General features: G+C 46.4%; 10 protein-coding genes across 10 annotated transcripts; 5 read left to right on the forward strand and 5 right to left on the reverse strand.

Annotated features, from left to right (window-relative positions):
• Positions 1 to 2,205: 2,205 nt before the first annotated feature.
• Positions 2,206 to 3,989, reverse strand: BDR25DRAFT_331721 (phosphotransferase enzyme family protein; the record flags this gene model as incomplete). Its single annotated transcript, XM_033692669.1, has 4 exons — positions 2,206 to 3,109; positions 3,177 to 3,568; positions 3,627 to 3,922; positions 3,971 to 3,989. 4 exons carry the CDS (start codon positions 3,987 to 3,989, stop codon positions 2,206 to 2,208), a joined length of 1,611 nt encoding a protein of 536 aa, XP_033551959.1.
• A 1,349-nt stretch (positions 3,990 to 5,338) lies between these two features.
• Positions 5,339 to 6,196, forward strand: BDR25DRAFT_310571 (DUF427-domain-containing protein; the record flags this gene model as incomplete). Its single annotated transcript, XM_033691162.1, has 3 exons — positions 5,339 to 5,355; positions 5,405 to 5,551; positions 5,605 to 6,196. 3 exons carry the CDS (start codon positions 5,339 to 5,341, stop codon positions 6,194 to 6,196), a joined length of 756 nt encoding a protein of 251 aa, XP_033551960.1.
• A 29-nt stretch (positions 6,197 to 6,225) lies between these two features.
• BDR25DRAFT_391429 (uncharacterized protein) lies at positions 6,226 to 9,782 on the reverse strand (the record flags this gene model as incomplete). Its single annotated transcript, XM_033698149.1, has 15 exons — positions 6,226 to 6,364; positions 6,402 to 7,932; positions 7,969 to 8,132; positions 8,185 to 8,214; positions 8,270 to 8,301; positions 8,361 to 8,416; positions 8,458 to 8,655; positions 8,731 to 8,918; positions 8,955 to 9,045; positions 9,076 to 9,106; positions 9,155 to 9,254; positions 9,291 to 9,395; positions 9,436 to 9,533; positions 9,567 to 9,639; positions 9,714 to 9,782. The coding sequence occupies 15 exons, from the start codon at positions 9,780 to 9,782 to the stop codon at positions 6,281 to 6,283; spliced, it is 2,850 nt and encodes a 949-aa protein (XP_033551961.1). The 3' UTR covers positions 6,226 to 6,280.
• Positions 9,783 to 10,124: 342 nt separating this feature from the next.
• Positions 10,125 to 11,733, forward strand: BDR25DRAFT_381938 (uncharacterized protein; the record flags this gene model as incomplete). The annotated part of the gene is made up of 2 exons (XM_033697739.1): positions 10,125 to 11,034; positions 11,093 to 11,733. Exons 1-2 carry the CDS (start codon positions 10,245 to 10,247, stop codon positions 11,731 to 11,733), a joined length of 1,431 nt encoding a protein of 476 aa, XP_033551962.1. The 5' UTR covers positions 10,125 to 10,244.
• A 10-nt stretch (positions 11,734 to 11,743) lies between these two features.
• Positions 11,744 to 12,968, reverse strand: BDR25DRAFT_253946 (NAD(P)-binding protein). Its single transcript, XM_033686271.1, has 3 exons — positions 12,466 to 12,968; positions 12,226 to 12,407; positions 11,744 to 12,168 (listed from the first exon to the last, which is right to left on the reverse strand). Exons 1-3 carry the CDS (start codon positions 12,747 to 12,749, stop codon positions 11,774 to 11,776), a joined length of 861 nt encoding a protein of 286 aa, XP_033551963.1. The 5' UTR covers positions 12,750 to 12,968; the 3' UTR covers positions 11,744 to 11,773.
• A 5,499-nt stretch (positions 12,969 to 18,467) lies between these two features.
• On the forward strand, positions 18,468 to 19,016 carry BDR25DRAFT_186444 (uncharacterized protein; the record flags this gene model as incomplete). The annotated part of the gene is made up of 2 exons (XM_033684250.1): positions 18,468 to 18,608; positions 18,660 to 19,016. Coding segments are annotated over 2 exons (498 nt in total), but the record flags the coding sequence as incomplete, so codon positions are not given.
• A 208-nt stretch (positions 19,017 to 19,224) lies between these two features.
• Positions 19,225 to 20,574, reverse strand: BDR25DRAFT_381945 (putative Ketosamine-3-kinase; the record flags this gene model as incomplete). Its single annotated transcript, XM_033697740.1, has 5 exons — positions 19,225 to 19,393; positions 19,460 to 19,550; positions 19,605 to 20,274; positions 20,324 to 20,445; positions 20,499 to 20,574. The coding sequence occupies 5 exons, from the start codon at positions 20,572 to 20,574 to the stop codon at positions 19,225 to 19,227; spliced, it is 1,128 nt and encodes a 375-aa protein (XP_033551965.1).
• Positions 20,575 to 21,383: 809 nt separating this feature from the next.
• BDR25DRAFT_212814 (Ribokinase-like protein) lies at positions 21,384 to 22,668 on the forward strand (the record flags this gene model as incomplete). The annotated part of the gene is made up of 4 exons (XM_033684733.1): positions 21,384 to 21,433; positions 21,483 to 21,876; positions 22,067 to 22,225; positions 22,285 to 22,668. The coding sequence occupies 4 exons, from the start codon at positions 21,384 to 21,386 to the stop codon at positions 22,666 to 22,668; spliced, it is 987 nt and encodes a 328-aa protein (XP_033551966.1).
• Positions 22,669 to 23,836: 1,168 nt separating this feature from the next.
• On the forward strand, positions 23,837 to 26,155 carry BDR25DRAFT_350538 (uncharacterized protein; the record flags this gene model as incomplete). The annotated part of the gene is made up of 14 exons (XM_033694711.1): positions 23,837 to 23,847; positions 23,879 to 23,906; positions 23,934 to 24,085; positions 24,121 to 24,197; positions 24,260 to 24,297; positions 24,328 to 24,477; positions 24,518 to 24,556; positions 24,594 to 24,715; positions 24,757 to 24,800; positions 24,872 to 25,257; positions 25,308 to 25,433; positions 25,749 to 25,801; positions 25,937 to 25,970; positions 26,003 to 26,155. 14 exons carry the CDS (start codon positions 23,837 to 23,839, stop codon positions 26,153 to 26,155), a joined length of 1,413 nt encoding a protein of 470 aa, XP_033551967.1.
• A 27-nt stretch (positions 26,156 to 26,182) lies between these two features.
• BDR25DRAFT_350539 (uncharacterized protein) lies at positions 26,183 to 27,034 on the reverse strand (the record flags this gene model as incomplete). Its single annotated transcript, XM_033694712.1, has 7 exons — positions 26,183 to 26,219; positions 26,300 to 26,352; positions 26,384 to 26,410; positions 26,472 to 26,515; positions 26,594 to 26,619; positions 26,678 to 26,714; positions 26,746 to 27,034. The coding sequence occupies 7 exons, from the start codon at positions 27,032 to 27,034 to the stop codon at positions 26,183 to 26,185; spliced, it is 513 nt and encodes a 170-aa protein (XP_033551968.1).
• Positions 27,035 to 27,122: the final 88 nt, after the last annotated feature.

Below are 27,122 nucleotides of genomic sequence, written 5' to 3' on the forward strand. Positions count from 1 at the left end.
ATGCAAAGGATCAATCTGCTATCCTAAGGGATAGGTAACTAAACAAAGTACCTCGCAGGGCGTGGGTACTCTGCCGTCACTCTTCCTAAGGGATAGGTAACAAAACAAAGTACCTCGCAGGGCGTGGGTACTCCGTCGTCACTCTTGCTAATTTGCAGTTAATCAAATCAACCACTAATTAGTGTTAAATAGGCTCCGACAGCTAGCTGCTTATAGTATAAGCACTTAAGTAGCAAGAGTAAGAGTGGTGTACGGTGTGCACAGCGTACAAGGTAGGTAAGGTGAGGGCAACATGTTTCTAGTTCTATTGCTCTTGTCTTTCCTCCGTACGGAGGAAAAGGGGGATATCTAGATGTTCGCGCACGGAGGTTCGCGCACGAGCATCATGTGACATAGATACGTGATCCTGCTCGTGCGCGATCGTTCGTATCCAGGCCGCGACGCTGCTGCTACGTACGGACATTTACACTAATTTACTAAGCTGTTTTTAACTATATATAAGACTTTTAGCTATAAGATTTTAACTTTTTTAAGCATTAAGCTTTCTTTACTTTATTACTTATAAGTTAAATAAATAATAAACTAGGCCTAGTATAGCTTAAACATGTGTTTAATTATAAGACTAAGGTAAAAGCATAATAAGTGTACTAACTTTTATTTCTAAATAGCTATAAATTACATGTTTTAATAAAGTTTATTAAGTACTATAATAATAATAAAATCCTCTTAGCTGTATACCTGCTGCATGCAACCTATACACTGCAGCCTCTTAATGTCTGCATGTTTAAACCTCTCTTGTTAGCCTACTTAGCTAAGCTAGCTAGCTTTATAGATAAATGCTAAAGACTATTATTAATTAAGAAAAGAAACTTTTATAGCATGTTTAATAAAGCCTAGAAAATGTTCTTTAAGTATAAAACTATTTTTAGTGCTTTTAAAGCAACTAGTTTATTACTATTTAAGCTATAAGTAGTCTTAGATTAATTTTACTATAGGTAAAAAAAGCAACTATTTTTTAGTAAAAGTACTAGCTTAGCGCTTAGTGTAAAGAATTAAAAAAGGGTTAAAAGCCTTTTAAATAAGATTGTTAGTAATCTTTATAAAAAAGATATATAAGAGCTTAAAAAAACTATTTAGTTATTCTTAGTATATTGCATTCTTCTCTAGCGTAAGCTTAAGCAGGTTAAAGATGCGCTAATTAATAAGAAGAAGTGCTGCTAGTGTAGTAAGCCTCTCCTACTAAAAGCACCTCTAGAATATTATAGTAGTGCAACCTTCTAGTCCCTAAATAAGGTCTAAGAAGCATGTAATTATTAAGCATAAAAAGATGCTAAGAAAGAGGCTCTACAGCTTTAAAAATAAAAAAAAGTAAAGCATAAAAAAGCAAAGAAAGCTAAAAAGGCGCGTGCAGTTAAAAAGAAGAAGCATAGAGTAGTAATAGTAAAGAAGGCTTACCTGCAAGAGCTTAAGACAAAAGCAGCTTAATAAAAGAAGGCAGAGCTTACCTAGCAAGTTAATTAACAGCTTAAAAATAACCTCTAGCAGGCAACAAAAGGCAAGCAGAAAGCTCCTACGCCTATTACTAGTACACTAGAGGATTTTAATAATAATGCAGCATTAAATAAAGAGAGGGAGCTAGCATTAGGCAGGACTTAACATAGTAGGCAAATTAACCTCCTTATAAAGTATTACATGTAAATTATTACTAGGAATAGAATCTATAGCATTTAATTAGTATTATAATAAAAAATCTATATAATCTATAATTTATGTAAGTCTCTAGAGCTTTAAAAGTAAAAGGCGCGGATTGCCAAAATCATGCATTACGCGAGGCCGTGCATTACGCGCTAAAACATGGTACGCGATGAGAAAAACGTCAAGTCGATGCGACCCTGCTGGGGGGTTCCAGTTTCGGGATCCCCTTCAGAGAGCGGCTGGAGGTGATCCATCACCGCCAGCAGCGTGTTGATGCATGTTAGGAACAAAGCCTGTTTGTCGGGGGTTCAATCAAGAGGGCCGCCCCTCTTAGCAATAGTACGTGACACTAGTCACGGCAGATAGTGAAGCAGAGTATATCTGGCACGGATGTCTGATTGAATGGCTTGTTTGACGATTGGAATAGTTGCTGCAATGAGATTCTCTCCACATCCCATCAAAGCCGGTCTCATCCGTTCTCTGGGCCAGCAATAGTATCATAGAAACACATCAGCTATCAAAAGGCCAGTACCTGTCCAACTCTTCTTGCTCTGAACTAGAAAGCTGTAAGTACGAAGAGAGATTATTTTTAGCATCCCGTAGTTCTGACTTTGCCCTTTCGTACTGGTCATGCTGAATCAAGCCCTTGTTCGGCCACAAATCCCCAAATTCTCTCGCTGTGTAGCTCATCATCCGAATGCCCTCATCGGCCAGCCGTTCGTCTTCCTTGATGGTTACCGCGTCAGATTCAGAGATAAGGACAGGGAAATCGAGGCCTGTGGGATTGTGAACCGCAGGATTTGTACGCCATTCATTCTTAAGGTCAAGAAGAAGCGACAGGAAGTGAGCCTCGCCGAGTGAAAAAAGACGACGGCCAAGGGAGAGCAAGTTGCCAAGGGTAGTGTTTCCGAACTGAAGTGTACTGTATTGCAGTGGGTTATTGTTTTTGATGAGCCGACGCCATGCCACCATCAAGCTTTGCTCGATATATGAGCGGGTGACCTCCTTCCTTTCTTGCAATGGCAGTGAGTTCACGTTTGGGGGTAGCTCAGGGCGAGTAAGAGCATCACCTAGCTCCGGACCAGAGTATTCCAGAAAGCAAGGCTCCAGAATGTGATCGTACAGGGGTAATATCTGCGTTGACTGCCAGTCGATGATCCCAGTGATCGTGGTCGGGTTTTGCGGATCAACGAAGATATTTTCGTCATGGAGATCGTTGTGCCAGAGATAGCCAAATTGGTGTTCCGGTTGTTGAGGAAGAATGAAAGGGAGAAGCGCCTGAGAAGCCTGCAGCGCCGAGAGCTTTTTATTCTTTGTTGGGACATAGAGCTTTGGACCGCAAATCATGACGTCTAGTTTGGGAAATGACTTGATTTGATCCAGAGCCTGGATTTCTCGGCTTCCTACGGCTCGCCTGTAGTCCAAAGTGGAGCTCCCTGTTTTCGTTAGAGCCAATACGCGGATATGCTGAAGGGAGGAACCTAAATGGGCCTCTGTCACAAACGAGACTCTGGCGGCCATGTTCGACCCATTCTCGACCAACAGCCGGACCAACAGCAAATTCTGACATGGAGATTGGTTCCATTTGATTATTCTGGAACAAATAGTCATCTGGTGGAGGAGATAGTAGGTCCCGACGGTAATATAAGCTTCCAATCTTTGGAAATCTGGTTGACGTCCATTTTTGCTGATAGCGGTCAATCTGAAAAAATAGCTTGACCTTATCTCTTGGCGCAAGATGTTGCCATTTCTCACGAAGTGGCACCCCCTGGATCTTTTCCATGAGGATGTACTCGGCTCCTACGGGCGTCGAGTCACTCCTTGAACTCCATGCGTAGACTTGAGGAACTGGGAGGTGCAAAACATTTCGTAGCTACAGATGACATATTAGCAAAGGTTCTATAACACTCAAGGAGTGAAGATATACATACAAAGTCGAGCGTAGCGACCTCACTGGCGGTTGTGAAGTGCGGAAGTCCCGCAATGGGATTAGGGACTTTGCCAACAATTTGCCGCCCGTCTTCAAGAGTGAAGATGAAGGCTTTGTTGTATAGTCTATCAGGGCATTTCTCTACATCGATACACCGCCTTGCGCTCATGGAAAGCGCAGCCGTCTTTGCAAGCTCGTTCATATCAAAATGAACTCGACGACAGACGACCTGTGCGGCTTCATCGCTCACGAAGCGCCCCCTTGTGAATTCAAAGAACTCGGGTTTTTGGTTCCAGTCTACGAGCAATTAGCATAGCCGAACTCGAGCAGGATTTCTGTTATTACCTTGTACTTGGTCGGCCATGGTGGATTGACTTCGTGTTGGTCGCGTACTTCTCAGATGTCGCAGGTGAGACCAAGGTCTGAAGGGCCGCACGGAACTGGATGTAATTGGCAGCAGCATCTTTCATTGTCTTAGAATATGAGCCAGCAGATATATTTAACACGAAGCGTGTTATGCGATGATGGTGGCTGCCTACACCCGCGCTCACAAAATATGCGGAGGGAAACGTTCGCATGAGGTCTGGAGGAAAACACAGCCCAGAGGATTGGGACGGGATCTTCTGGAACCAGCCAATCAGGGGAGGGTGTTCAGCGCTTACTCTTGTTTCGTGGAGTGCTATCAGTTTAAAGTGGATTCGATTTATATGTCGAACGATTCTGGTAATTTGGAACTGCGGATTTCTGCGGATCTTGCTGCGGCAACGGATTTGGCGTAGTACTCTGAAATAAACCAGCCAGGATATCGATGTCAGAGCACGTGTTATAATATTTATCCTTACCTTCAAATGCGCCAAGTGTTCCTGGGGCTGTTGGCCATTGCCAGACCCAATACACCGTGTATGTAGAGTTTATTGATACATCAGAGGGTATAGCAACATCCGTTTCACACCATTGCTCGTGGACCGATCCATGTTGGCCCTCAACAGGGTCAGGAAATTCTTTCTGCCGTGTAAGAGAGATGTTTCCGGCGTTGACATTCTCCGCGAAACATTCCCTCCGAGAAGCTATTCTCTCCCAGGAGACTTCTCTCCGCGAAGACATTATCTCTGTGGAGCGCTTCTCTCCGCGAAGAGACTCTCTACGGAGCTTCCCTCTCCTTGGAGAATCTCTCGCAAAGCTCTCCTCTCCATGGAGCTCTGCTCTCCTTGAAGGATCTCTCCCCAGCGCTCCTCGCTCCTCGGCAATCTGATTGGGCCCAATTTCAGATCCTCCTCATGCTGCTCAGGGATGAAATCAGGCACAATCAGAGGGGCTCAGGCTTGAATCAAGCACGATCACGCCGGCTCACGTTGGCTCAGGGCGAGCTCATGAGTGTTCAGCCACAGCTCGAGTTGCTTACTAACAGCTCAGGTTACACCCCGGCGTAACTCACGTCTCAAAACAGAAATGGACACTGTGTGAGGGCATTTTGTCCCCATATATCTCTCGCTATTTCTGCACTAGCGTCGATGACAAATGCGGAGATTCGCGTAATACTCCCCTCCATAACCCCACTTCCGCCATCAACCTTCCTCGCATCTCACTTTTATAAAAGCCCCTCATGGTTGCCTCGTATACATTCCTCGTCTTGATATCCCTCAGTCCGAGCTTTGTATGCAATCCTCAACCTCCTTGAGAAGCCTTCTCCACCAATCCCGACATATCAGCGCCATGGCCAACACCAATGAGTGCGAAGTTGAAACATTAACCCTAATATTCTAGCTGACACCACACTAGCCTGATCAAATTAGCCCAGAAGCTCGCCTCCGAAGGGCCACACAAAGCAGAGGTGACTCCGCGTCGCGTTCGAGCTTTACTAGGCGGAAAATATGCATTCGACACCGCCAAAGCGTATCACGTTTGGGAGCATCCTTATTATCCGCAGTAAGACATTATCCAATGCTGATTAGTTCAAAACATTTATAACCCATATACAGATTCTATGTCCCTCTTTCGAGTTTCACCTCCGACGCAAAGCTTACCAAAACCTCCTCCGTAGATGGCACCAATAACAGAGCGCACCTTGCACGGTTATCACTCGGAGACAAAAGCACAGAGAGAGTTGTCGTCTTCAATACGGATTCTTTAAAGGATTTGGTGAAAATTGATTTTTCTCAGATGGATCAATGGTTTGAGGAAGACGTCCCCATCCATCAGCATCCGAAAGACCCCTACAAACGCATCGACATCTTGAATTCGACACGTTCCATCAGAGTAGCTCTTGACGGTGTGACACTAGCCGAAACCTCTAGTCCTCTGTTCCTCCTCGAGACCATGCTTCGACCGCGGTACTACCTCCCCCCAACAAGTGTGAAGTGGGAGTACTTGACGAAGAGCAATACTGAGACGTATTGTCCGTATAAGGGAAAGGCAAATTACTACAATGCGAATATCAATGGCAAGGAGTACAAGGATGTGGTTTGGTACTACATCTACCCCATCGCCGAGTCTTTGCCCGTAGCGGGCCACTTCTGCTTCTACAATGAGAAGGTTGATATTTGGGTGGATGGGGTACAAGAAAAGAGATAGGCCGGCTGTTCACTCCCATAAACTTGTTTTATTACACCCTGTGTCTCAAATTGTTTCTCTGGCGCCCTTTTAATTACTTACGTATCACTGAATATCTGAGTCGCGTTGCCCTTTTCTATACTCAGTGCTCACGATAATGCTCGAATGATAAACAAAGCCTTTACGATCCTGGAGCCAATTTCATCCTCGATAATACGGTACTGACGCTCTGTGCTCTACTTGAACCCTCACTCGACATATGATGTGCCCTCGCTCGAGTACCTTGTGCTTGCCTCTCCAAAAGAGCTTGAATGATATCCTTCTCGACCTGATCAATCATCTTCTTATTCATCCCCTTAAGACGGTTTCTTCCGGTTGCATTAAGTTCCGAGTCTAATCCTCGACATCCAAGGATGATCTTGTTATGTGTCGCAGGGCGCACGTATCTAGCATAGTGGAGCGCGATCCAGTTGAAACAGAAGTAACAGGCTGGCTTGCTGCAGCCAATATATCGATCGTTTTCAACGAAGCCGAAACCACCACGAGCGAAAAGGTCCACTAATATCAGCTCGGCGTGCACACGAGTATCAATGGAGCTTTCAGCTTCGATCTTTCCTCGGAGGTCGAGACCGTGCTCGAGTTCCAGATCACATAGGGCGTGCAGAGCTTGTCGAGCTTGCATCGTATTGACGATTGACTCTTTTCTGCAGATACCCAGGATCATATCGTAATGGTGAGTTGTCTCAGGCACTACTCTCACTTTGCGTTTCGGGGGTGACGACGCAGCCCGGATGTCCCCAATGTTCCGTAAGGAAGGAACTTCAAGCATCGCCTCCACTAAAGTCAGCACTTTCGACTTGTGTGCGCCTAGTCGTCCGACCAAATGAGCCAACTGTCCAAAGCAGTCGTCTTCGGTCAGAGATCTGGCTCGAAGCAACTCCAGACCATCCCCTCGCAGTCCATAGCAGAACTTAACAAGCTCTAGTGTCGAGATATGACCCAACTCCTTTTTTAAATTCTTCACCCAGGTTCGAAGAAAGTCATCTTCTAAATAAGAAAAGGGCTCACTCTGCGTTGCCGCCAACTCACCTGACTTCGTCACTAGCTCTTCGCAGCATGCCTCCGCACAATTTCCCAGCCTCGTTCTATAAAATGCAATCCGCTTCTTCCCTTTCTTCACAGCCACATCCAAGATCTCCTCCTCAACCCCCTTCCTCTCCTCTACCGTAACATTCTTTAACCTCTTCAGCACATCCTTCGCAAAATCGACCACCACCGGCCGTATCTGCTCATTCGCAGCCAGCCACATTACAATATCCCCATTGACCTTCTGCAGCGCGCATGCGGTCACAGTACCCCCTCCCTTCTCAACATCGCACAAGTATGCAAACGCGTCGAGGAATCTGCGTCGGTGTTCGTCAATCGAACCACCCGATGAATCGCGCCGAACGGGTCCGTCTTTGAATGGTGACAGAGTTTTCAGGAATATCAATTTTGGATAGAGTTCTCGGTCTACTTCTTCGTTGAGCAGTGCGATGATATCTTTGCTTGTGTTCTCGTTGCTGCTACTTTTATCCTTTCCACCGGTTGGTGGGCGAATTGGCACCGCCTGGGGGGTGTTTTGAGGTAGACGTGCGCGTATAGTAGCTGCAGCAGAGAGTTTTGAGCCGGATGTCATAATCTCGAAGGTCTTCGGAAGCAGGGTAGGCCGCCCTCTGCTTCCCTCGATCGGTTCTTGGAGGATTAAAAGTTTCGGTCTCGAGATGTGTGGATTTCAGCTCGTCGCGTCTTACTGTGGGGCATTTTCTTTCGTGTTCCAAAGGCTTCGTATGCTGATGCATGGCGTTCTTTTGGTATCCAATTGACGGTGTTGATGCGGACGGGGTTGCACTGCGGCAATTTGTTTAGCTTTATTGGTGGTTGACCCTTGCTTACGTTGAGGAACGTTCAGCAGACTCTGAGGGTGTCAGGAACGCCATATTTTAGCTGTCATTAAAGCAGAAGCAAACACATCCATATATTCTAGGACAAGTTTGTGCCTAGTCAGAATTCCTTGCGGTGCTTTAATTCCTCGTTGTGTAAAATCCCCAGGACAAGTTCATTCGTACATATCACCGCAAAATATTCTCCCAAGACATTCCCCCGTTCTCAATTAAGAGAAGCGTTAGTTACATGATTAATTGACTTAAGTTGAAAAAAAGCAAGAATCCCAAGACATCAACATTTCTCCCTTCTTGGACCCTGCACGTTCCACGTACTGCACTGGCATCATCCACACTGACAGAGCCTTATGCTCATCGCCAAGATTGCCCTTCTTACCTCCCAGTCTGCAGTTCCCATAGAGAAGTGGAGCAGCAATTATCCAGCATTCGATCCCTCTACAACGAGGCCATCTCCCACAAATGAGACGAAGACGCTCGCTCGTTCGGATGTTGGCAACACATCGCTGGGGACTCAGCTCAAAAAAAGGGAAAGGGGGGCTAATAGGGGAGAAGGACCGCAAGATTCTTAACTTCCAGGCCAAGGCGAAAGACAAGGAGAGCAAAATCCTTCACTCCGAGCCCAACTCAACGGCCGAGGATAGCATTTCGAGCGTCTTCATCGGAAAGCGATATTCGACAACGTCGCGATAGAAGGTTGCAAGCAACCTTGACGGCAGCGATTGGTGAATAGTATGAAGAGAGTGCACGAACCAAAAGACAAAGGCCTGGGGGCCGAAAGAATCTTTCATGCTCATTCGCTTCTACGCAGTAAATTTTAACATCTCTGTGGATGTCACTAGCTGCCACTGTGGAAGGGCACCGATGCGAAACGGCGGTATTTTGGTGATAACCTTGGATATCAGGTAGGACCCTTTTGAAAATTCGGCACTACATTGGGAAGGGTAGGTAGTTAGTTACTGCCTTGCCTTACAATTGTCGAAATTATCGCCTATGTACAGCAAGTGCATGTTAGTCTTCTGCTACAGCTATCAGCTACCAGCTATAAATATCCATATTATATGGAGTAGTATTCCTCGCATATCTACCCTGATGGGTGCTTTACAGAAAGTATACTCTCGGGAGACCAGATTTATCACCTTGCTCGCGTTTTAGGGTATTAGGGCTATCCATACCCATTTTAGCGGGCCCGCAAAAGGGGGCAGGCGAAAGAGTGATTCACGATGCCTGATGATAAGTGCTAGCGGATTAGGAAAATAAGATATCATTGATCTCTCCCACTCAGCCCACCCCCAGCCCCAGGTCTTGCTTAAGGTAGACTCTCATACCCCCTTTGCAACTCCTCAAGGTAGCATTTACCAGCTTGGTTGTGAGATCGCCTAGTGGGTGTAGATCAGACGCTACATCCTTCATCACATCTGATAAATTGTGTGGATCTATCTAAACAGCACCGTATACCAGAATTTGTATGACTGAAGGGTCAACAAGCCGTTTCCATCGCTGGTCTTCAAAGTTATCCCTCAACTAGCTGACAGATTCTATCGTGTTATCCGACTCGTTTGTAGATTAGGCGTAAGGCTCTCCCAGTGGGGCCGAACCAGAATCCGCTTCACCCAACTGCACCATTGCCAAAATGGGAAGTTAGTGTTTGCCGACTCGCGAGCCATAGAATTTAGGTCCGCATCTTATGCACTTCCATGGCTTCCATGTGCCGTCATTTTTTTCATTTTGTTTAAGCCTTTATGGACATGCTTGAGAAGAATTGAATGCTTCATTCGAGCACCTCACTCTATAGCCCTGTTACTTGAACATTCTCATAATTATGAAAAAGAACACACTCATGGTCTTCAAAACGTGTACCTCAAGTTCCACATGCAGACAACATTGTTAAATATAAAGGTCGGGCACAAATGCTGCGCCTCGCTTGGCACGTTTCGTGTCGCATCCTTCATGATGATCAGACGCCGACATTATTATGCTGAGCTGTAATCTCTCTCTCTCTCTCAACACCTCACCTCCTCACCTCCTCGACATGCTTCACGCGCCATTTCTCCCTAGAGATGGACCGGACGGCGTAATTCATATCTCTACGACCGGAACTCGAAAACAAGTCGAAAACTCGTGTCGAAATGAAGCCCATGCCACAGGAACAGACGCGAAGATGGGAACTACATAAACGGAAGCTGACTCTTCGCGAGAAGTTCTTTCCGTTTCCTTGGAAATGTTTTCTCATCGTATCGGCATTACCGTTTGCTCTCGCACCCATTGTTATTCTTTCTGCCGCCGCTGAAGAAGCTTCCCAGGGCTACCTCTCAGGACGCGCTTGCTATCCTAATGGAATGTGGAGCGAATCTCCTGGCGCAACATGGCGGATCATGGATTCTACATATTTCTTCACGCCAAATCTCTCTTTTGGAAAGATGTCATTCTCTGCAGCTAAGATTATTGATATTAGCTGGGATCTGTTAGTTGGAAGAGGAGGACAACTATTACTAGCTTATGTCAACTACCAGGTCTTCAATGAATGGCTTGTATACCATATGGAGATACATCTGACGTCGTACAAGATGTATTCGACTGTAGCCTTCCAAACGACGTCACTATCGGCACTAGGGGTTTTGGGGAAAGAATTTTTGGCCTTCGGAGAGTCATCGTGGAGGCGGTTTTTCCGGTGGCTAGGTATCTTCTGCATGCTACTTTCCACGTTATATGTGTTATCTTTCCCGACACTTATGGCGGCTATGACTGGTTATATCAACGCATCTGGAGCATACGTGGAGGATTACAACAACAACCTCATCGAGTTCAACAAGTTTAAATGGGTGGCTTACATTGTAGAAGATGCTCACCGGATTGGATACAGCAAGCCTCTTGTCGCCGCTAGCGATGATGAAGACTTGCAAAAGGCGATATATAATTGTGAGTTGCATTAGCTCGAGTTCTCAGTTAGATTGCACTCATCCAACGTTATACCCAGATATTTCAACCATGTCCACGCTTGAGGAATTTAATCGAGACCTAAAAGTCGGCCTTCCGTGGCCACCTAGAACCTTTTTCTTTGATCGCCCTAGCATATGGCAACTTGGAAACTCTAGTATCACTCTCGAGGCTCCGTCCTTGAATATCACTTGGGCAAAGAACACTGAGTTGGACGTCTCACCAAAACTCAAACACTGGCTGTACACAGACGGCGACTCCCAAGGAGATGTCTTCGACGCTTTTTACGTTCACGCGCATGGGTCTTGCAGGCCTAATGAGACCTACCAATGGGGTTTCTCCTATATCTTCCTGTTTATGGTTAGCATTTTTAATTTCGTCTGGAGTTGTATAATGGTGGGAATGTGGCTGGACACGCGGAGAGGGAGCAGGATGTATAAGAGTGGGCGGAGACCTGGGTTGCTGAGAAGCATAATGGATATATCGGGCGCGATTAGAGAAGAGTTGGGTGTGGAGGTTGATAATATGGAAGAGCAAGAATTGAGGAAACGATTGAACGCCTCGAGAGGCGCGCTCTGGGTCCCGAGAAAAGAGCTGAAAATCACGAAGGCAGACTTAGGCGATCAGGGGTTCAAACACAGAGGGCGGTGGAAGACGTTGACACAAGGGTCTACTTTTTGATGAATTCGATCTGACTTCTACCCTTCTAATTCTGATGCCTTTACTCTTTTCTCGGCAAATCCGTACTCGTACAAACTCCCTCCCATTCCTTCAACAACTTCAGCGTCTCCTCACACTTCTCCTTGATTGTTTCGTAGCAGTCTCTGCCTAGGGGTAGTCTAAAAGGCACCTCCTTGCCCTCTGCAACTCCCTCCTTCCTCACGAGATCCAGAATAATTTCTACGGCCTTTAATGGATCTCCCGGTTGCTTCCCATCCTCATTCTGCGCCAGATACGCAATGAAATTTCTGGACGCTTCTTCGTAGTCAGGGATATGCGATTGCTTGGTGCGCAGGTTTCCCGGAGAGAGAAACTTTGTTCGGAAGCGGCCTGGTTCTATCATGAGGGTCTTGATTCCGAATTGCTCGGTTTCCCACCGTAGACCTTCTACAATACCTATCGACATGATCAGTTTGCAAGAAATATCGAGAGAGCGATGACATGAGTGCATACCTTCCAGCGCAAACTTTGACCCGGAATAAGCACTGCAAAATGCATCACCGTACCACCCCGACCTAGAACTAAGGAATACTATGGTCCCAGCTTTTCTCTCACGGAGGTGCGGCAACACGGCTCGTGTCACTTTAATCACTCCAAGGACATTCGCGTCGAATTCTGCAAGCCACTCGCCATACCTAGCACACCACCATTAGCCCCTTCTTCCTATCCGCGATCAAGCAAACTCATACTTACTCAAGGTCTTCCCAAGCCCCTGTTTGAATGTACGCGGCATTGTTTACCAGCACATCAATTCTGCCGTATATCGCAATAGCCTTTACAATCGTGGCATTCAGGCTTTGCTGGGAATCTGTGACATCGAGTTGGAGAACGGCAGCGCCTGATTCTTGGAGAGAAGAGAGTTTAGAAAGCGTACGTCCGGTTGCAATAACTTTGTCGCCGCGAGAGAGGATTTGTTGGACCATGAGTGAGCCGAAGCCAGATGTGCAGCCGGTGATCAGCCAGACGAGCGGCGCCATTGTGAATTTGGATGATGTGGTAGAATTGATGGAAGTGGAATGAAAAAAGGTTTTTATGGAAGTAAGGAGCGATATTTCTGATAGTCAGTCCTACGACCTTTCTAATACCTTCGACCAGTGTTGAACCTGGACCTGCGATGTGCAAATTGGAACTCACTTGACGCGAACCCAGCTGACGCCAGCGAATCAACGGGTGCCTAACACATAAGTGAGTCATTGCAAAAAACCAAGAGAAATGTGCGCTCAAAAGTTTAGGCATTCGATCGTTCGAAGATGGAGGTAAGGGAGGTAAGCACAAAGTCCGTGCGCCTTCGGCCGAACTCCAAAGAATCTCCGTCAGCAATGTTTGCTGTATCTACAATATCACAATTAAGGTAGAATATCCCTTTGAATGGCGAGGCTGTTGGCAACCTTACTGGGAAAGCTGGCAGGAGAGAGAAATCAATCGCAGTGTGGTAAGGTTAGGAAACTTATTTTTCTTCTACAAGTTGGATTGTAGGCGACATTCGGACGAATATACTTTCATGAGCCAAAACCAAACCCGTGACCACCCATTTTGCATACGCCTCTTGAGTTTTGATCCAATTAAAACAATTTTATAGCAAACAGTGGTTTTTCAATCAAGATGATACGCGCAATCGTCATACTTGGGACTGACTAGAAGATGATTATATACCCCCTTGTCTTACTATGCACGAGAACCTACCGAACTTAGGAATCCACCTGAGTATGGAAGTCAAAAAATATTGCACTATACAAGATTGCTCTGGTAGATATCTAGGTTCCTAGTAACGTTACTCTTGGTGATGGTTCTAAATTGCGCTAGGTGTGCATGGTCCTATTCACTTAACCAAGAATGCAGTCGATACCTTGGAGCGAAGACTTCACAAGCAACTTTTTCGTCAATGAGAACGGAAATCAATCACATATTCACTAAATAACACTATTAGAATAACTTTTCATCTCCGGTTATACCTTTGGCTAGATAGCGCTACGGTCATGCTATTATATTCAATTTCCCCTCTTCTTGGATGATTTACCACTGTGTAGTTTCAGCGGCAACCGAAGATGCCATAGCCAGAAACCTCTATTCTTGCCAACTGTTCCCTTGAACTTTCAGTCGCCATGGCTCTGCATCCATGAAGAGTTCGAAGGCAAGCAGCAAAGTCATCCATGCTATTATCCACGCTATCGATGAATAGACTCTCTTGAAAGCCGAACTCAAAGAAACCATCGAAGTTGCCATTAGCAAACAAATGTTTGGATTTGGTCATCTGCTTGATGGAGTGGGGCGTTGGCATGTGTTCAAAATGTATTTTCGGACCAAACTACCTCTACACGAAGTGGATGTGTTTTCTTAGCTTAGAATAACTATTCTAATTAGTGAAATAGGCGCCGACCGTTGCAACCAGCTGCTAGTAGAGCTTGAGCGCTCTTGAGCTCCACTGTTCCCCTCCAAGCGCTTTCTCGTAAATGATGCGGGCGAGATTCTGCAGCTTCATTGCCAGGACTGGAGCATCCTAATCGCTCCATTGACAAACTGGTCACTCAGATCATCGGGAAGAGCGGAAAGTAGAGCTTTTAGCGTTGAGTTAAGACTGAAGTATCTCCCATGGCGGGAAGCAGCTGCTAATACGGGAATCTCTCTAAGAAATTTTGTAGGTGGAGGTGGGTGGTGCTCTAGTTAGTTGTTACGTGGACGAGAAGGTGTCGACTTCAGGATAAATACTCATTGCGGGCAAGACGAGATGCGTGTAAAGTTTATGTGGTTGCGCGATGTAGTAATGCAAACAAACTAGTGAATCAACCGAGATATGATGGTGTCTTCATGTTCAGTGACCCCATCTCTTTCGATATTTCCAAATTGGGTACCTCCGAATCGCATCGCGAATCAATCCTCAACTCCCTGCCGGGTCGGCCCTCGTAGTCGTACTGTGCAAGCGGGAGCCGCTGGGACCAGCAGGTCCGGGGCTACGCAATATTCCGACTGTTGGATACACAACGGCTAGCGTGGGAGGTATCTGCCATTAAGGTGTTCAACAAGACATAGTACGTTTGGTACGTTTTCAGAATTTACGGTCACTGAAGTCGTATAATCGTAGGGACTTCGTGAGCCGACCCTCACGACTGATAAGGCCATAGATTCTAATCATGGTGCGTTTGGAGTAGCGTTGTCTATTGACTGGAACTAGGTTGGTGCACGTTTGGGTGGGATCTGTGGCACTGATAGGCGTAGTTTTGTAACACAAGTAGAGACTTATGTATAACCCACTATGATAGTAGTATGACAAGAAGCTTGCCGTCTCACCTAAACTTTTATCCTGATCCCATTTTTCTTGACCCTCATCAATATGAGCATGTTGAACTTTCGAGGTGGCTGTTGTTGGGTTCACTCTAGACGATCCTCAAGATCATTAGTCCCGTCAGCCAACCACCATGAATCTTCGTACAGGATGCCCAGAATATAAAAGTGTGTTAGAAGTCCCCCCAGCCTAAGTTCGCATTTTCGCTCAAAGATCTGCTCCAAAGTTTGACGTCCCTGAGCGAGTTTCTGGAAACGCGGTCCTACCGGCATGGTTAGATCCACGATGACTTCGAAAATCTTGTCATCTATTTAATCTTCTGGATTTAGAAGATCATGGATCAAGCGATCGTCATCAGTGTGACTTATGAGTCCACGCCGAGAGAGCCAACCCAGAATCATCACGAATCCAAGAGGAATACTGAATTTTTCGAGATCCTGGTAGTAAATTTTCCGCGTAATGGGGTGGACAACCAGCAAATTTTCCTTGGAAGAAGGTCCCGTCCTGGGCCCGCATCACGTTTTATGTAATCACGGAATCAATCAGGAGCAACATCACCGTGATAACAAGCAATATTCAAGATTTTGCGGACGCCCATTCCTCCCCCGTTGAAGCAGGGTCCAACATAGCTTCGATAAGACGCCAGAGAAGATCATATCCAAATTTGTGACCTGAAATATCTACAAGCGTTAGACTGTGATATCATATTGATCATATCGTTTAGGCTTACCATTGACCCCATCTTCTAATATCACTATTTGCCAAATCTTTTAATAGGCCGAGCGGTTTTTATAAGCCCTGTTTTACACTACAACAATTCGGCATGTCTACGGAGCTTCTTAGAAATTAGGATAAAGTATCTAGTCTTTAGTGCAGAAATCGCTGTTGAGGTTTTGCACCAAAAAAGATTGTTTTCTTTCCCAAAGAAATAGCTTTTGTGCTTGACATAACTGCTCGACGGATATTCAAAAGGGTGAGACTAGGGATATAGTGTCTTCCAATCCGCAGGGTCTATTTTGCGGTATATTCTAGTCCAATTGATAGACAATTGGAACACTTCAAATTAGAGCAGGAACGGTACCTACAAACCTTTTTAAAAGAACTTGATTTTTAAACCTAAATATTTTAACAAAAAGACCTTAAATTATGAAATTTCTAGAATGGGACCTTAGGCCTAATTTGTAGCCTTTTCTCAGGTTTTAAAGTGCACAGCCATTCGTTGTTGAGATAAAGGAAGCCAGAACAAATTTACTTAGATATAGCTCTCTTTTGTTAAAAAAACATTTTTAACAATCATTTACCTGCACTCTCTGAACTTGTAATAGATGCAGTAAATTAGGCTCAGTAGCTTAGATGGAAATTGAATAATACATGAATTAGTAGTTGTTGAGATACCTAGGTATAGAATTCCAAATCCTTAGTCAGTTCCATGTGGATAGCTCGCTTTGACGGTAAATGTTGAGGAAAACTAGACAACAGGAATAGCCAAAAAATTTTGAGAACCCTGTGTCATATGCACTCGGCTTTATTTACCGTACCGTACTCGGAAATCTAAAGCGAGGGTCTTACCAGAGCACTATACTTCCATTATGCAGCCACAACGTGGTGTAACCGCGACTAGGGTGCAAATATATGTATCCACCCCATCGAAAGGATTCATAAACTACGAATATTGAAAAACAAACTGCATTTCTCGTGGCATCGTCTTTACGTAGGCAGTAGCGTCGAACCAGGCATTTGGCATGTTGCCACACATTTTCCGACATACTGTGGAATGGGGCGCTGTCGCATCTGCTTTTCAGGGTAGGAGAGATACTCACGTCATTGCAGGTATCATAATACACCGAAAGAGGTTGAGTGGGGAGATCAAAGGTCTCGTGGACTGGATGCGCAAGTGGCCTTACATCAGGGGATCCGACCGTCGTGGCTACAAGGCACGATGCCGGAGCAAGAGCAGAGGCGCCTTTTCAAGAGTGGATATAGGGAACCCGATGAAGCTTTCGTTTGTTGTTGATGTCTCTTGCAGCCTAGGTCGTGATGATGACGTCGTGCATGAATATTTGAGGTGGTGACTTTCGTTAGGTACATCAATATTGCACGTGACCCCCGGCATTGTATGCCGCCCCAATCATCACTTCTCATCGCACCGCAGATCAACCCCTTTCTTATAAATAACGACGTATATGTAGAATAGTTCTAGGATTTGCAGGGCGGGATAGAGACAGTTACCGTAGACGGCCCGCTCGATTTAGAGGCAATTCCTGCAACAATCGTTGAGTTGCGAACCAGTGTGCTACGATGTGAAGGAAAGGGCACTGGACAGGGAGGAGACCTGAACATGAACACTTCTGATCGAAATTCTCGGGCAATATGAGCTAACAGTGTGAGATGCAGGTGTGGGGTTTGTGGATGAAATGGTTCACGACCGTCCTGCGCAACGCTGGGGATCGATATTTTGGCGAGGGTTCACTTTCAGCCCCTCACGAAACTCCCCAGTGGAGTGATGCGTGCCGCAATTGCTACCAAGATAACCACGGTCAGTTAGAGATACTGAGATAAAAAGCGGCGGCATGGCCCCTTCCAGATCCTGCGAAGGTTGAGGACGGCAAACGCGTCGAGAGAGCGACTTACACCGATGCACTATTCGCCCCCAATATTTGTCCAGATTCGATCCTGCACACCTGCGCGGCTGGAGTTCCCCGGGTGGGTGGAGTGATAAAGGACTGTGTTGGGGCTTGACGTGGTTCGACTGGCGGGGATGCGCTGTCCGCGAACCCTTGGCTGGATTAGCTGTAAATAATATACTGCTTCGACTTTTCCCTATCTTCTTATGTATTACAAACTTGCTCCCCAGCTAGCACAGCAATTTAGTCTATAAGCTTACAATCGCGAAATATGTTGTTTTAGGTAGAAAAATATACTAACATGTTATATAGTTTTAGAAAGAGCAAGCAAGATCTTTAAAGTTCTTTTAGCGTAGATTATACCTAGATTCTCTTATTGGAAAAAGATTGGAAAATCTAAGGCCTCGAAGTTGCTCTTATACTAAGCTTTTTGCATATACCAACCATTAGGTACATCTAAAGGGCTATTTTCTTCTTGGCTCTCTATAGCAGGCTAACTTCCTAACAATATAAACATTAAGACTTAGAGTAGTTCTATGCACTTTAGAGAGTCCATTATCTCATCTGAACTAGCCGCAAAGGCTAAGGGCTATTCGCTGAGAAGGCACCCCAAACCGTGAAAAGATACAAAAGGGCGTGCACGGGCTCAACGCACACAAGTTTGGAGCCCACCGCCACCACGCCAATTGCCCTTCCCATTTTGACTGACTCACCTTCCGTTTCCCACTTAGCGTGGTGCCAAACATTATGTCCACCCTCAACTCTGCGACACTTTGACCATGCCCGATATGTTTCGACCACTGCTCCCCCAACCTCCTGGCGGTCGTCCGGACCGTGGCGGTGCACAACCGCCATACCCGCCTTCCACTGAAGGCAAGAAGAGGAAGGTGGTGACAGCAGCGTGCAATGCTTGCCGCAAGCGCAAGACTAAGGTTGCTTGAGTCCGCCGAAGAGGTTCCGCACGCGCTCATTAGCCACTCCAGTGCGATGCCCAGCGTCCACGATGTAGTGTCTGCATCTCTCGCAACGCGGATTGCGACTACGACACCGTTTCTACCGAGACTCACAGCCAGGCACTAAAGCGCAAGTTTGATGAACTTCAGCAAAGCAAGAGCACGTACGAGCAGATTTTCGACATGCTTAAGGCGAGGACCGAGCAAGAAGCTACAATCATTATGCAAAGAATTCGGAACGGTGTTGATGCCGACACTATCATCCGCCATGTCGAGGATGGAGACCTCCTTCTTCAGCTTTCTCTCGTACCCGAAACACGATATCGCTATGATTTTCCGTTTATCACTGACATGCCTTCTTTTCTCCAGCTGCCTGATAACGTCTACCTCAAATCTCTACTATATGAGGCCATGTTTAGCGGTCCATCAGCTCAACAGCAGTCATCTAATATAGTAAGACAGACCGCGGAATACCAGGCGATGTACTTGAAGCCTTATCACTCGGGGACACCGAGAAGCCGAGCGCTTCAGGCAATGAAAGCCGCCATCCTATGTTTTGCCAACGTTCTTTGCGTTTTAAGGAGCTATCAATTTCTCATACTTCCTCTTCCTCTTCCTCTTCCTCTTCTTCTTCTTCTTCCTCCTCCTCCTCACCTTCTTCACTTTCATCTTCGCCCTTCTCCTTTCCCTTGCTAGCGTCCTTAAAAGCCTCAAGATCATCAGGACAAATGCGCTTGCAAAGCTCCTTCATATCTTCAAAACAACTTGGGGATAGGCCCTTAGCTACAAATATCGATGTGACAGGCAGAATGGACAGAATGGAGACTTACCTTTCGCGGTAATTGGCGCCCGGGATCAGCCATGCGGCAGTGATGTTGACTCGGAGCGAATACAGCAGGTTTCTTGAATCCCAGTCTTCCTCTACACCAAGCGTCAAAATCATTTTCGAGAAATAGACGCAATAGAAGTACACACCTGGCTCGCTTGCAGGAAAATGTCGCTTGTAACTCCTGATATACGTTCTACTGCTCAACCGATGCCTTGGAGTCCTCCAATTTCCGAGCTCAAACTCATTGTGCGCATAAAACGCTGTTCCATCGAAAACGAAGGGCTCCCCATTCCGTAGATCCGTCGCTGTATTCCCATCCCAGATATTCCCATGAACCAAGCAAGGTTTAATCGATCTCCCCTTGCTTTGTAGCGGACCTAGAAGCCTTGGGATGCACTTATCAAGGATAAGCTGTGCACAGTATTCATACTCCGGCCAGGAAGGTTGCTTCGCCTTATCCATCTCAAAGACATGTTCCAGCTGTTTGTGGAAAAGAACTTCCCACGAGTCTTCCCAGCAGTCTGTGAGCTGGGCCGCTTTGCCGTGACACGTGGTGACGTGAAAGCCGAATTTGCCTGTTGGTGAGACTGATCTCTTATGTAATTCTGCTAGACGCTGCGTAAAGCGCGTTGGTTCTGGTGGCTGTTGGCCAATGTGGCGGAATTCAGCCAGAAGGAAATAGTTTGCCGGTCCTGGAGCTTCGTATTTACCCCAGGCATATGGCTTGGGGCAGAAGGAGTGAATTACTTCGTAGACTGCCTTGTCGGACTCATATTGGCCCTCCGCCATAAGACGATCACTTTCGCCTGTAGTCACCTGGAGATGGTTTAGCAAGTAATAATGTTGAGAAATCTCAAAAAGGAACCTTTAAAAAGTAGACTACTACCTCGCCGGAAGGTAGGCGGCAAGTCAAACGTGCCTGGCGAGCCCAGACCCACATGCCGTAAGCATGGCAGGAAATGACCTCAGTACCAGGTATAGGAAGTGCTACGTGGAGCAATTTAGCGAAGACCATTCGCGTGATGGGACCGCATGCGAACCTTTCACAACAGCTTGGTCAACCTCAAAAGTACCTTCAATAGCAGCTTTTCCAAGTCCATCTTGACGAGTGGACATTGTAGTTGAATTGTTTTTGGGAGCTATCTGAGTAGATAGAGTGAAGAGTAATCTTGGGCGCTAAGAAGTAGGTAGCTATTTGAAACACTCAAAATTTACGCTTTGCTGTTAATTCTTACTCAGACTGAGTCCCAATCAGTCCGCACACTGCGCTTCTAAAACAATCGACTCGGCCGTGGGGCTTAAAATTTGTCTCACGTAATTGCCTCAAACCTAATCGTGTAAGAGTAGGGCTAAGAAGATTACTAGAGGTCGTGGAACGTAGCGTTCGAGTACAGCTTTTACAAATCACACGCTTCCACTCACAGCTATGTTCCCGTCAAAGTTTAAATTGCTGCATGAATTACTGCATCCGGAGTCATTGAGCGAGGTTGCGACGCCCTTTCCACCCATAACTGTCACCCCACTGCCATTTCCCCGCTTTGGTCAGCCATCCCTCGCCACCAATCATCTGCATTGGGGCGTGGAATCGAAGACGGCTTGCCGCCCGGCAAAGTTGAAGCGGGATGAGCTCGGTTCATGCCTTATCGAGGTGGCTGGCCATCCCCTTATTGGCGCGTTCGCAAACAGGCTGCTCGTGCTTTTGCGGGCTGATACGACAAAATGAAACAGGCTCGGAATCCCAGATTAGTTCAATGTGGAGGGGCCGGATGGTGGGAAAGGCTCAGAAGATTGTATGCATGTTGTTGTGTTCTATTAGTGTGATCAAGGTTGGCTAGCGTCGCGAGATCTCGGTACGCTACCAACCTAGCAACCTCCACCACAGTGACGTTCAGCAGTCTTATCCTTCTAAGGTCGAAAAAATTACGATGAAGCATATCATCTGCGTTGGCGCATGCTATCTTGACACAATCCTGACGTAAGCCCCATTATTCTTGCGTCTTCAACCTCATCTGTAAACTCATCAGGGTCCCGAAATTCCCCACCGAAGACTCCAAGCTACGCGCAACGAAACTAACCCGCCGGTTGGGTGGAAACTGCCCCAACACGCTCTCGGTCCTGGAACAATTCATCGATGAGTCTATAGAACTCCATTTCCTAGCTGTGCTCCCTTCAGAACATTCTGGCGCCACAAAATTCATCCGCGACTCTTACTCCAAGGTTCAGATCGATCCATCATGCATATATCGGGTCGCGTATGATGAGTCTCCATCGAGCTATATTTTCCAGAACGGGGAAACAAATTCCAGAACCATCGTTAATTACAACGAGCTGCCAGAAATGACGAAGGAGGAGTTTGTACATCAAGCTCATTTACTGTCAGTGTCAAAGGAAGCGGTGGAAGGGTGGTATCACTTTGAGGTGCATATGAGTTCATTTTATTTGACTGTGAAAGAGTACTGTAGGAATAGTTAATGATTGATGGAGTTTGATGGAGTGCTCCTTAGTATTTCATTACCACGATTTGGGATTCCGAAGTCTATAGAATTGCCGGCTTTCTTCACTCGCAGCTATCACTATTGAAGTACAACTCTTTCTAACCCTACAGCAGGGTCGGATCCCAGACATCATCCTCCATGGTATCAAATATCTCCGCGCCTCGCTTCCCGGATTTAAGATCAGTGTCGAGGCTGAGAAACCAGGTCGCGAAGGACTTCAAGAGCTAGCAAGTGCTGCAGATGCGGTCTTCTTTTCAAGATCTTGGGCAGAGGTAGACTGGAAATTTCTTAAATCACGCTACTTTCGGCTCTCCGACTAATCAAATAGTAGGGCCACAATTACTCATCGGCAAAGGAATGTCTCACCGCCCAAGCTACTCTAACCCTACCGGACGCTCTACTGTGCTGCACTTGGGGCTCAGCGGGTGCGGTCGCACTACAAAAGTCAGGCGATGGTACAGAGGTCTGGCAGAGCGTCAACGCCTGGACTATGAAGACTCGGGAGGTAAGGGATACGATAGGTGCCGGCGACACGTTTATCGCTGGGATGCTCTTCGCTCTGAGCCATCACGGTGAGAATTGGAGCTTGAAGCAGAAACTCGAGTTTGCAAATGAACTTGCGGGTCGGAAAGTGATTCAAGAAGGTTTCGCTGACCTGGCTGGGCAGATGGGACTTAACACTAAGCTGCCCTGGTATACGCCCAAACTGGCGTGAGCCCATGCGGCATTACCATGAAGGTGCCAGTATACGGTATAGCTCTATATCCAAACAGTCACCAACAGCCTGACTTAAAGTATTGCTTCAGCGGGAACAGCTCAAACTTCTTACACATCATGCGGACAATGATTTGAAGTGCGAAGATCCGCGCCTTCTAATCTCTAATTCGGGGTGCTTCGTCATAGAGAAGTGCTAGTCTGCTTCCCTCTTCGTCTCACGCTTCTCCAATTGCCCACTATTTCAATGTCCACTATATCTGTTATGACTCGCATGCCGAAAAATATTATCATTACCATTGTCCGTACGTAAGTACGGCTGCGTCTGTACATGCGTACAGCTGAATTAAGTTGCCTGAAACAGTTGGCTATCTGGCCCGTGCGTTAGGGGCTATGTGTACTTAACAGCCCTCTTTCTTCGTACGAAGAGAGAGGGCAGTAGTCAATTATAAGAAGATTCTTGCCTGCTCACCCTTGTCACAGGCTGTACGCTTAGCGTACAGCTGCCCACCACCTACCGCGTGCGTAGCCACGCAGAGAAGGGACCCACTACCAGATGCGCAGCCATCTAGAGGAGTGAGCCAACCGACAACCATCGTTATTCCGTAGAATGCTGATGGATCAATTCTCGACGGCATTACCTCGTCAAACCTCGCTTTTTCTTTGCTTTCCTTCTGAATTATGCGGCACAATCTGGGAGCTGATATACGGACGCCGAGACATACCTATCGATCATCCATAGCTTTGCGAAAATGAACCTGATATCCACATGCTCTACACATTTCTTTTTAGAATTCACCTCAAAATACATCATTTGCCCCAGAATATCCACTTACTCTCCTTTCCCATCTGCAGAACACTGCTGAGACTTCTTAGCGGACAGTATAGGCACATTCACACAATTAAAGATCCCGCTTGTTTGAAAGTAGTTGTGGAAGTTTGGGATGGGGGTTGCGTTAAATTTACATCCGGCTTCTAACTCCGGGTCGGCACGACCCTGCTTCGCGAATACCTAAGCTAAGAATAAAGTAAACCGCAGCTGGTACAACATCTTTGCATTAATCTCCGTCAAATCCCACCCACAGACTATCGACCAAGTGGCCTGGGTCAGAGGCATTCGAGGGATGCTGTGACACATTGCACCTCACCCTTCCTAACCAAATTTCGCAATGTTAAGATTGTGAAATTTATTGTCTCGCTCCCTTCATCAGTGAACAGTTACAGCAGTTTGACTTGGCGGTCGGGGAACACTAACGCTTGCTTAAGAATTCGTGGAAGCTTGGGGGGCTGGTGGTTCTCATTCAGGCATTGAGTATGTTGGGATTGGGGAAGGGAAATGCGAGCGTCAGGTTTTGCAGGAGTTTCCGGGAAATCAGGGGTGGTGGAAGTTGTATCCGAGTGAAGTGCTGGGGGTGGAAGTTCGGGAGAAGGGAGGTGTTGGTTGAGGGGTTAGTGGAAGGGATTTTTGTGGAAAGTTGAAAGAGGGTGTTGAGGCAGACTTGCATGTTTTCAGCACTATGGTAGCGGATGGTGACAAGATAGCTAAACTAGAGTAAAACGATGAGGATACATTTAGGAGTGATACAGTATAGTGGGAACTAGCCAACCAGGAAAACCTGGAGTCAGCCAGGTGGGCTAAGTGCTAAGTTCTAAACCTTAGGTAACAGAATTCTTCAGGATTAAAGGTTTGCTAGGGAACTGCATCACAATTTTCTCATTTATTAGTTATCTCCTTCTCAAAGCTTGTTTAGCGGAAGATATAACCCCTCAAGCTCAATACATAAACCCATACCCCCAAAAACACCACTGTGTGCCCGCCGGCAGTACTAACCTCACCTAGACGAGCACAGGCTGAATGTAGATTTGGGACACCAAGTTGTGATACTGATGTCATGTGAGGCTATTATCTCGATGTACTCCACATAGTCATATATTCAACTAGTACAACCTAGAATAACCTATAATACGCTCTCCTCGCCTCTTCTACGTTTGTCGGCGAAATTGTCCAATACCATCTGGGAAGTCATCTTCGGCGCAACAATTTTCATGTAGCGATTCTAGCGCATGGACTAATTCGCGGACAAACCAGTAACCTTATATGCTCCATAACTGCCTCCAATGGTTATCAGCACGGTTCAGTACTAGTTTATGCTACATCTAAAGCTTGCTGCAATCTTCCGACCCACACCTTTTGCCCTTGCTAGCTTCATCCCATCAGATTTCACTCACTCATGCAAGATCCCTCTCGCCAGCAGGAAATTCTACCCTAGAGTCATTCATACCACGGCTAGAATCTGCACCTTTAGTTTCGGAGCTAAGGGTACAAATAGCCCACCTTCTGCGATTTACCCAATTGCCCATAATTCTGCTTAACGCAATGCACCAGATCTACATCAATATCTACTACATGTGTTCGAATCCTCGGAGCAGCAGCACCTTGACCTCACATTACAGCCGAAATAAATCCACACTCGTTCCCAGTTATTTCGGGGTGGTTTGGGCAGATCATAGAGCGTGTCTAACATTAGTCTTTTCGTGTAAAGGACGCTTTTTCTTCTCCCAGGTAAATAAGACGGTTAAGAATCCTACAGTGTTTAAGAATAACGAGGATGAATTTGGCGATATGCCGCGATTTGCGAGGGATTTAATCAGCTGAAAATGAAGGGTGTGAGGGGTGAGCTGATGCAGGGCTTCCAACAGGGCGTTCTACGGTCCGTACAAAGTGAACCGCAACGGTCACGAGTTCAGTACAAACGTACCCAGTTCGTGAGATGCACTGTACTTTTAGTGATGCCCTAGGTACGGTACATATTACGGGTTTTATTACCCCTTTAAGAAGTTTGTATAGCAATTCTAGAGGGGTACAAGGGCTCTAGCAATCAGTAGGCCTGCATGGAACGTTTAGGGGATTTTCTAGAGCTTTAATTAGCTAAAGGGTTTGCAAGGGCGCTTAAATCTCTTTCTAAGTGTTTTACTGTACCTATTTTCTACTGCAGAGTTAGGCATCTACGCGTTTTACAAGGCTTACCTAGTTAATTAGACACCTCTGTAGTCCATTTTACGCACTCTTGTAGGCTGTAGAAGCTGAGAGCCCTCTACAATGCGTCTCCTGTCTCATCCTGCGATAGTACGCTGTCTGTAGCTAAAGAGTAATTGTAGCGGGCAATGTAATCTACCCCTAGGCACCTATTATCTTAGCTGTTTTAACGAGAGCACGCCGTACTTTAATTTAAGTGTACTAACTGTACAGATCACGTGCGCTGTAACAGTTCCAGTACGGCTCCTCCTCTCATCCTCCCTGCCGTACGAACTTATACACAATCTCACTCGTACAGGCCTTCAAATCGCCGAATAGTGCAGTACTGCGTCTCGTTAGAAGTGGTCAGCTGATGTGTCTTTTTGGGAGAAATTTCCGATACATGGTCCCCAGCTTACGATTCAAGGACCTGGCGAGGGTAGATGGAATTATGAGGGAGGGAACACAGTGACATGTTAATCTCTCTTAATATCTCACATCATAACTCATCCCCCTCCGGGGGCCCTCGCCACCCGCTATCCCCAATCGTTCTCGTCCTATATACCCCCTATAGCATACTATAAATCTATATTGGAAATATGTTGTGGCAAGTGACATAGGAGGCGGGTACGCTAGTAGGGAGCATGAACCGACTCGCCTTGCCGCACCCTTGGGAACTCAGCCTGTAATAAAGGTGTACGCTATTGTATAGTGAGAAAATACGTGCCTTGCAAAGGATTGAAGCGTAAAAGGTAGGAGTGCTAAGACTTTCGCTTACAAATGGTCACGGCAGGAGTAGCACGGAAGCCGATTTCGCTAACGACTGGAAACTCTAGTCAGGAGCTCCGCAAGTGTGTTATAAAGAATTGTACTGCACCGTACATAGCTTACTAGGTAGGCTTTATAATACCAGGTGAAAGGAAGCCCTGGGGAATCCTTCATACACATCCATGCTAGTCTGAGTCTATTTATAACGAAGAATAATTCTAGTTACAAAATTCTCGTCTCCATATTCCAGTCAACAGCCTTTCCTGACCGTGGCATATTGTGTGGATCGCCTACCGATGTCTCCTGTAAACTCTAGTGGAGAGGAGAACCGGCCGAAAGAGTATGTCTTCTTGAGTACAATCGGGAGTGGTGCTGGCAGGACGGTATTTTTTGCAGCGAAAGGAACCGTTCTTTCGACCTGAAGGACGGACTCAAGAGTGCTGCCCTTGCAATTCCCTACATCATATCTGTCCTCGAGTAAGGCCGTATCATCAAGCAATTGCGTTGCGTAGAAGATCCCTGGCAATCTCGGAAAGAGATCAAGAATCTCTAGCAGCTCGGTCTTGACCAAGGAGTATTCCATCATCGGGTATTTCGATTGTTAGACTGTAGTCTGGGAAGTGTTGTGGTGTGGATGGTCGCAACAGCAGGGATTGGGCCACCTTTGGAGG

This window comes from Lindgomyces ingoldianus (genome assembly GCF_010093535.1).
Source record: "Lindgomyces ingoldianus strain ATCC 200398 unplaced genomic scaffold BDR25scaffold_5, whole genome shotgun sequence".
Lineage (NCBI taxonomy): Eukaryota > Fungi > Ascomycota > Dothideomycetes > Pleosporales > Lindgomycetaceae > Lindgomyces > Lindgomyces ingoldianus.

What these genes read in the sequence shown, in the direction of transcription:
- BDR25DRAFT_253946 (XM_033686271.1), bottom strand. Translation starts at nt 12,749, where the DNA reads ATGGCGCCGCTCGTCTGGCTGATCACCGGCTGCACATCTGGCTTCGGC. An exon ending in GGGGCTTGGGAAGACCTTGA is followed by an intron (nt 12,408 to 12,465) that starts GTAAGTATGAGT and finishes GTGGTGTGCTAG; the next exon opens with GTATGGCGAGTGGCTTGCAG. An exon ending in GTCAAAGTTTGCGCTGGAAG is followed by an intron (nt 12,169 to 12,225) that starts GTATGCACTCAT and finishes TCATGTCGATAG; the next exon opens with GTATTGTAGAAGGTCTACGG.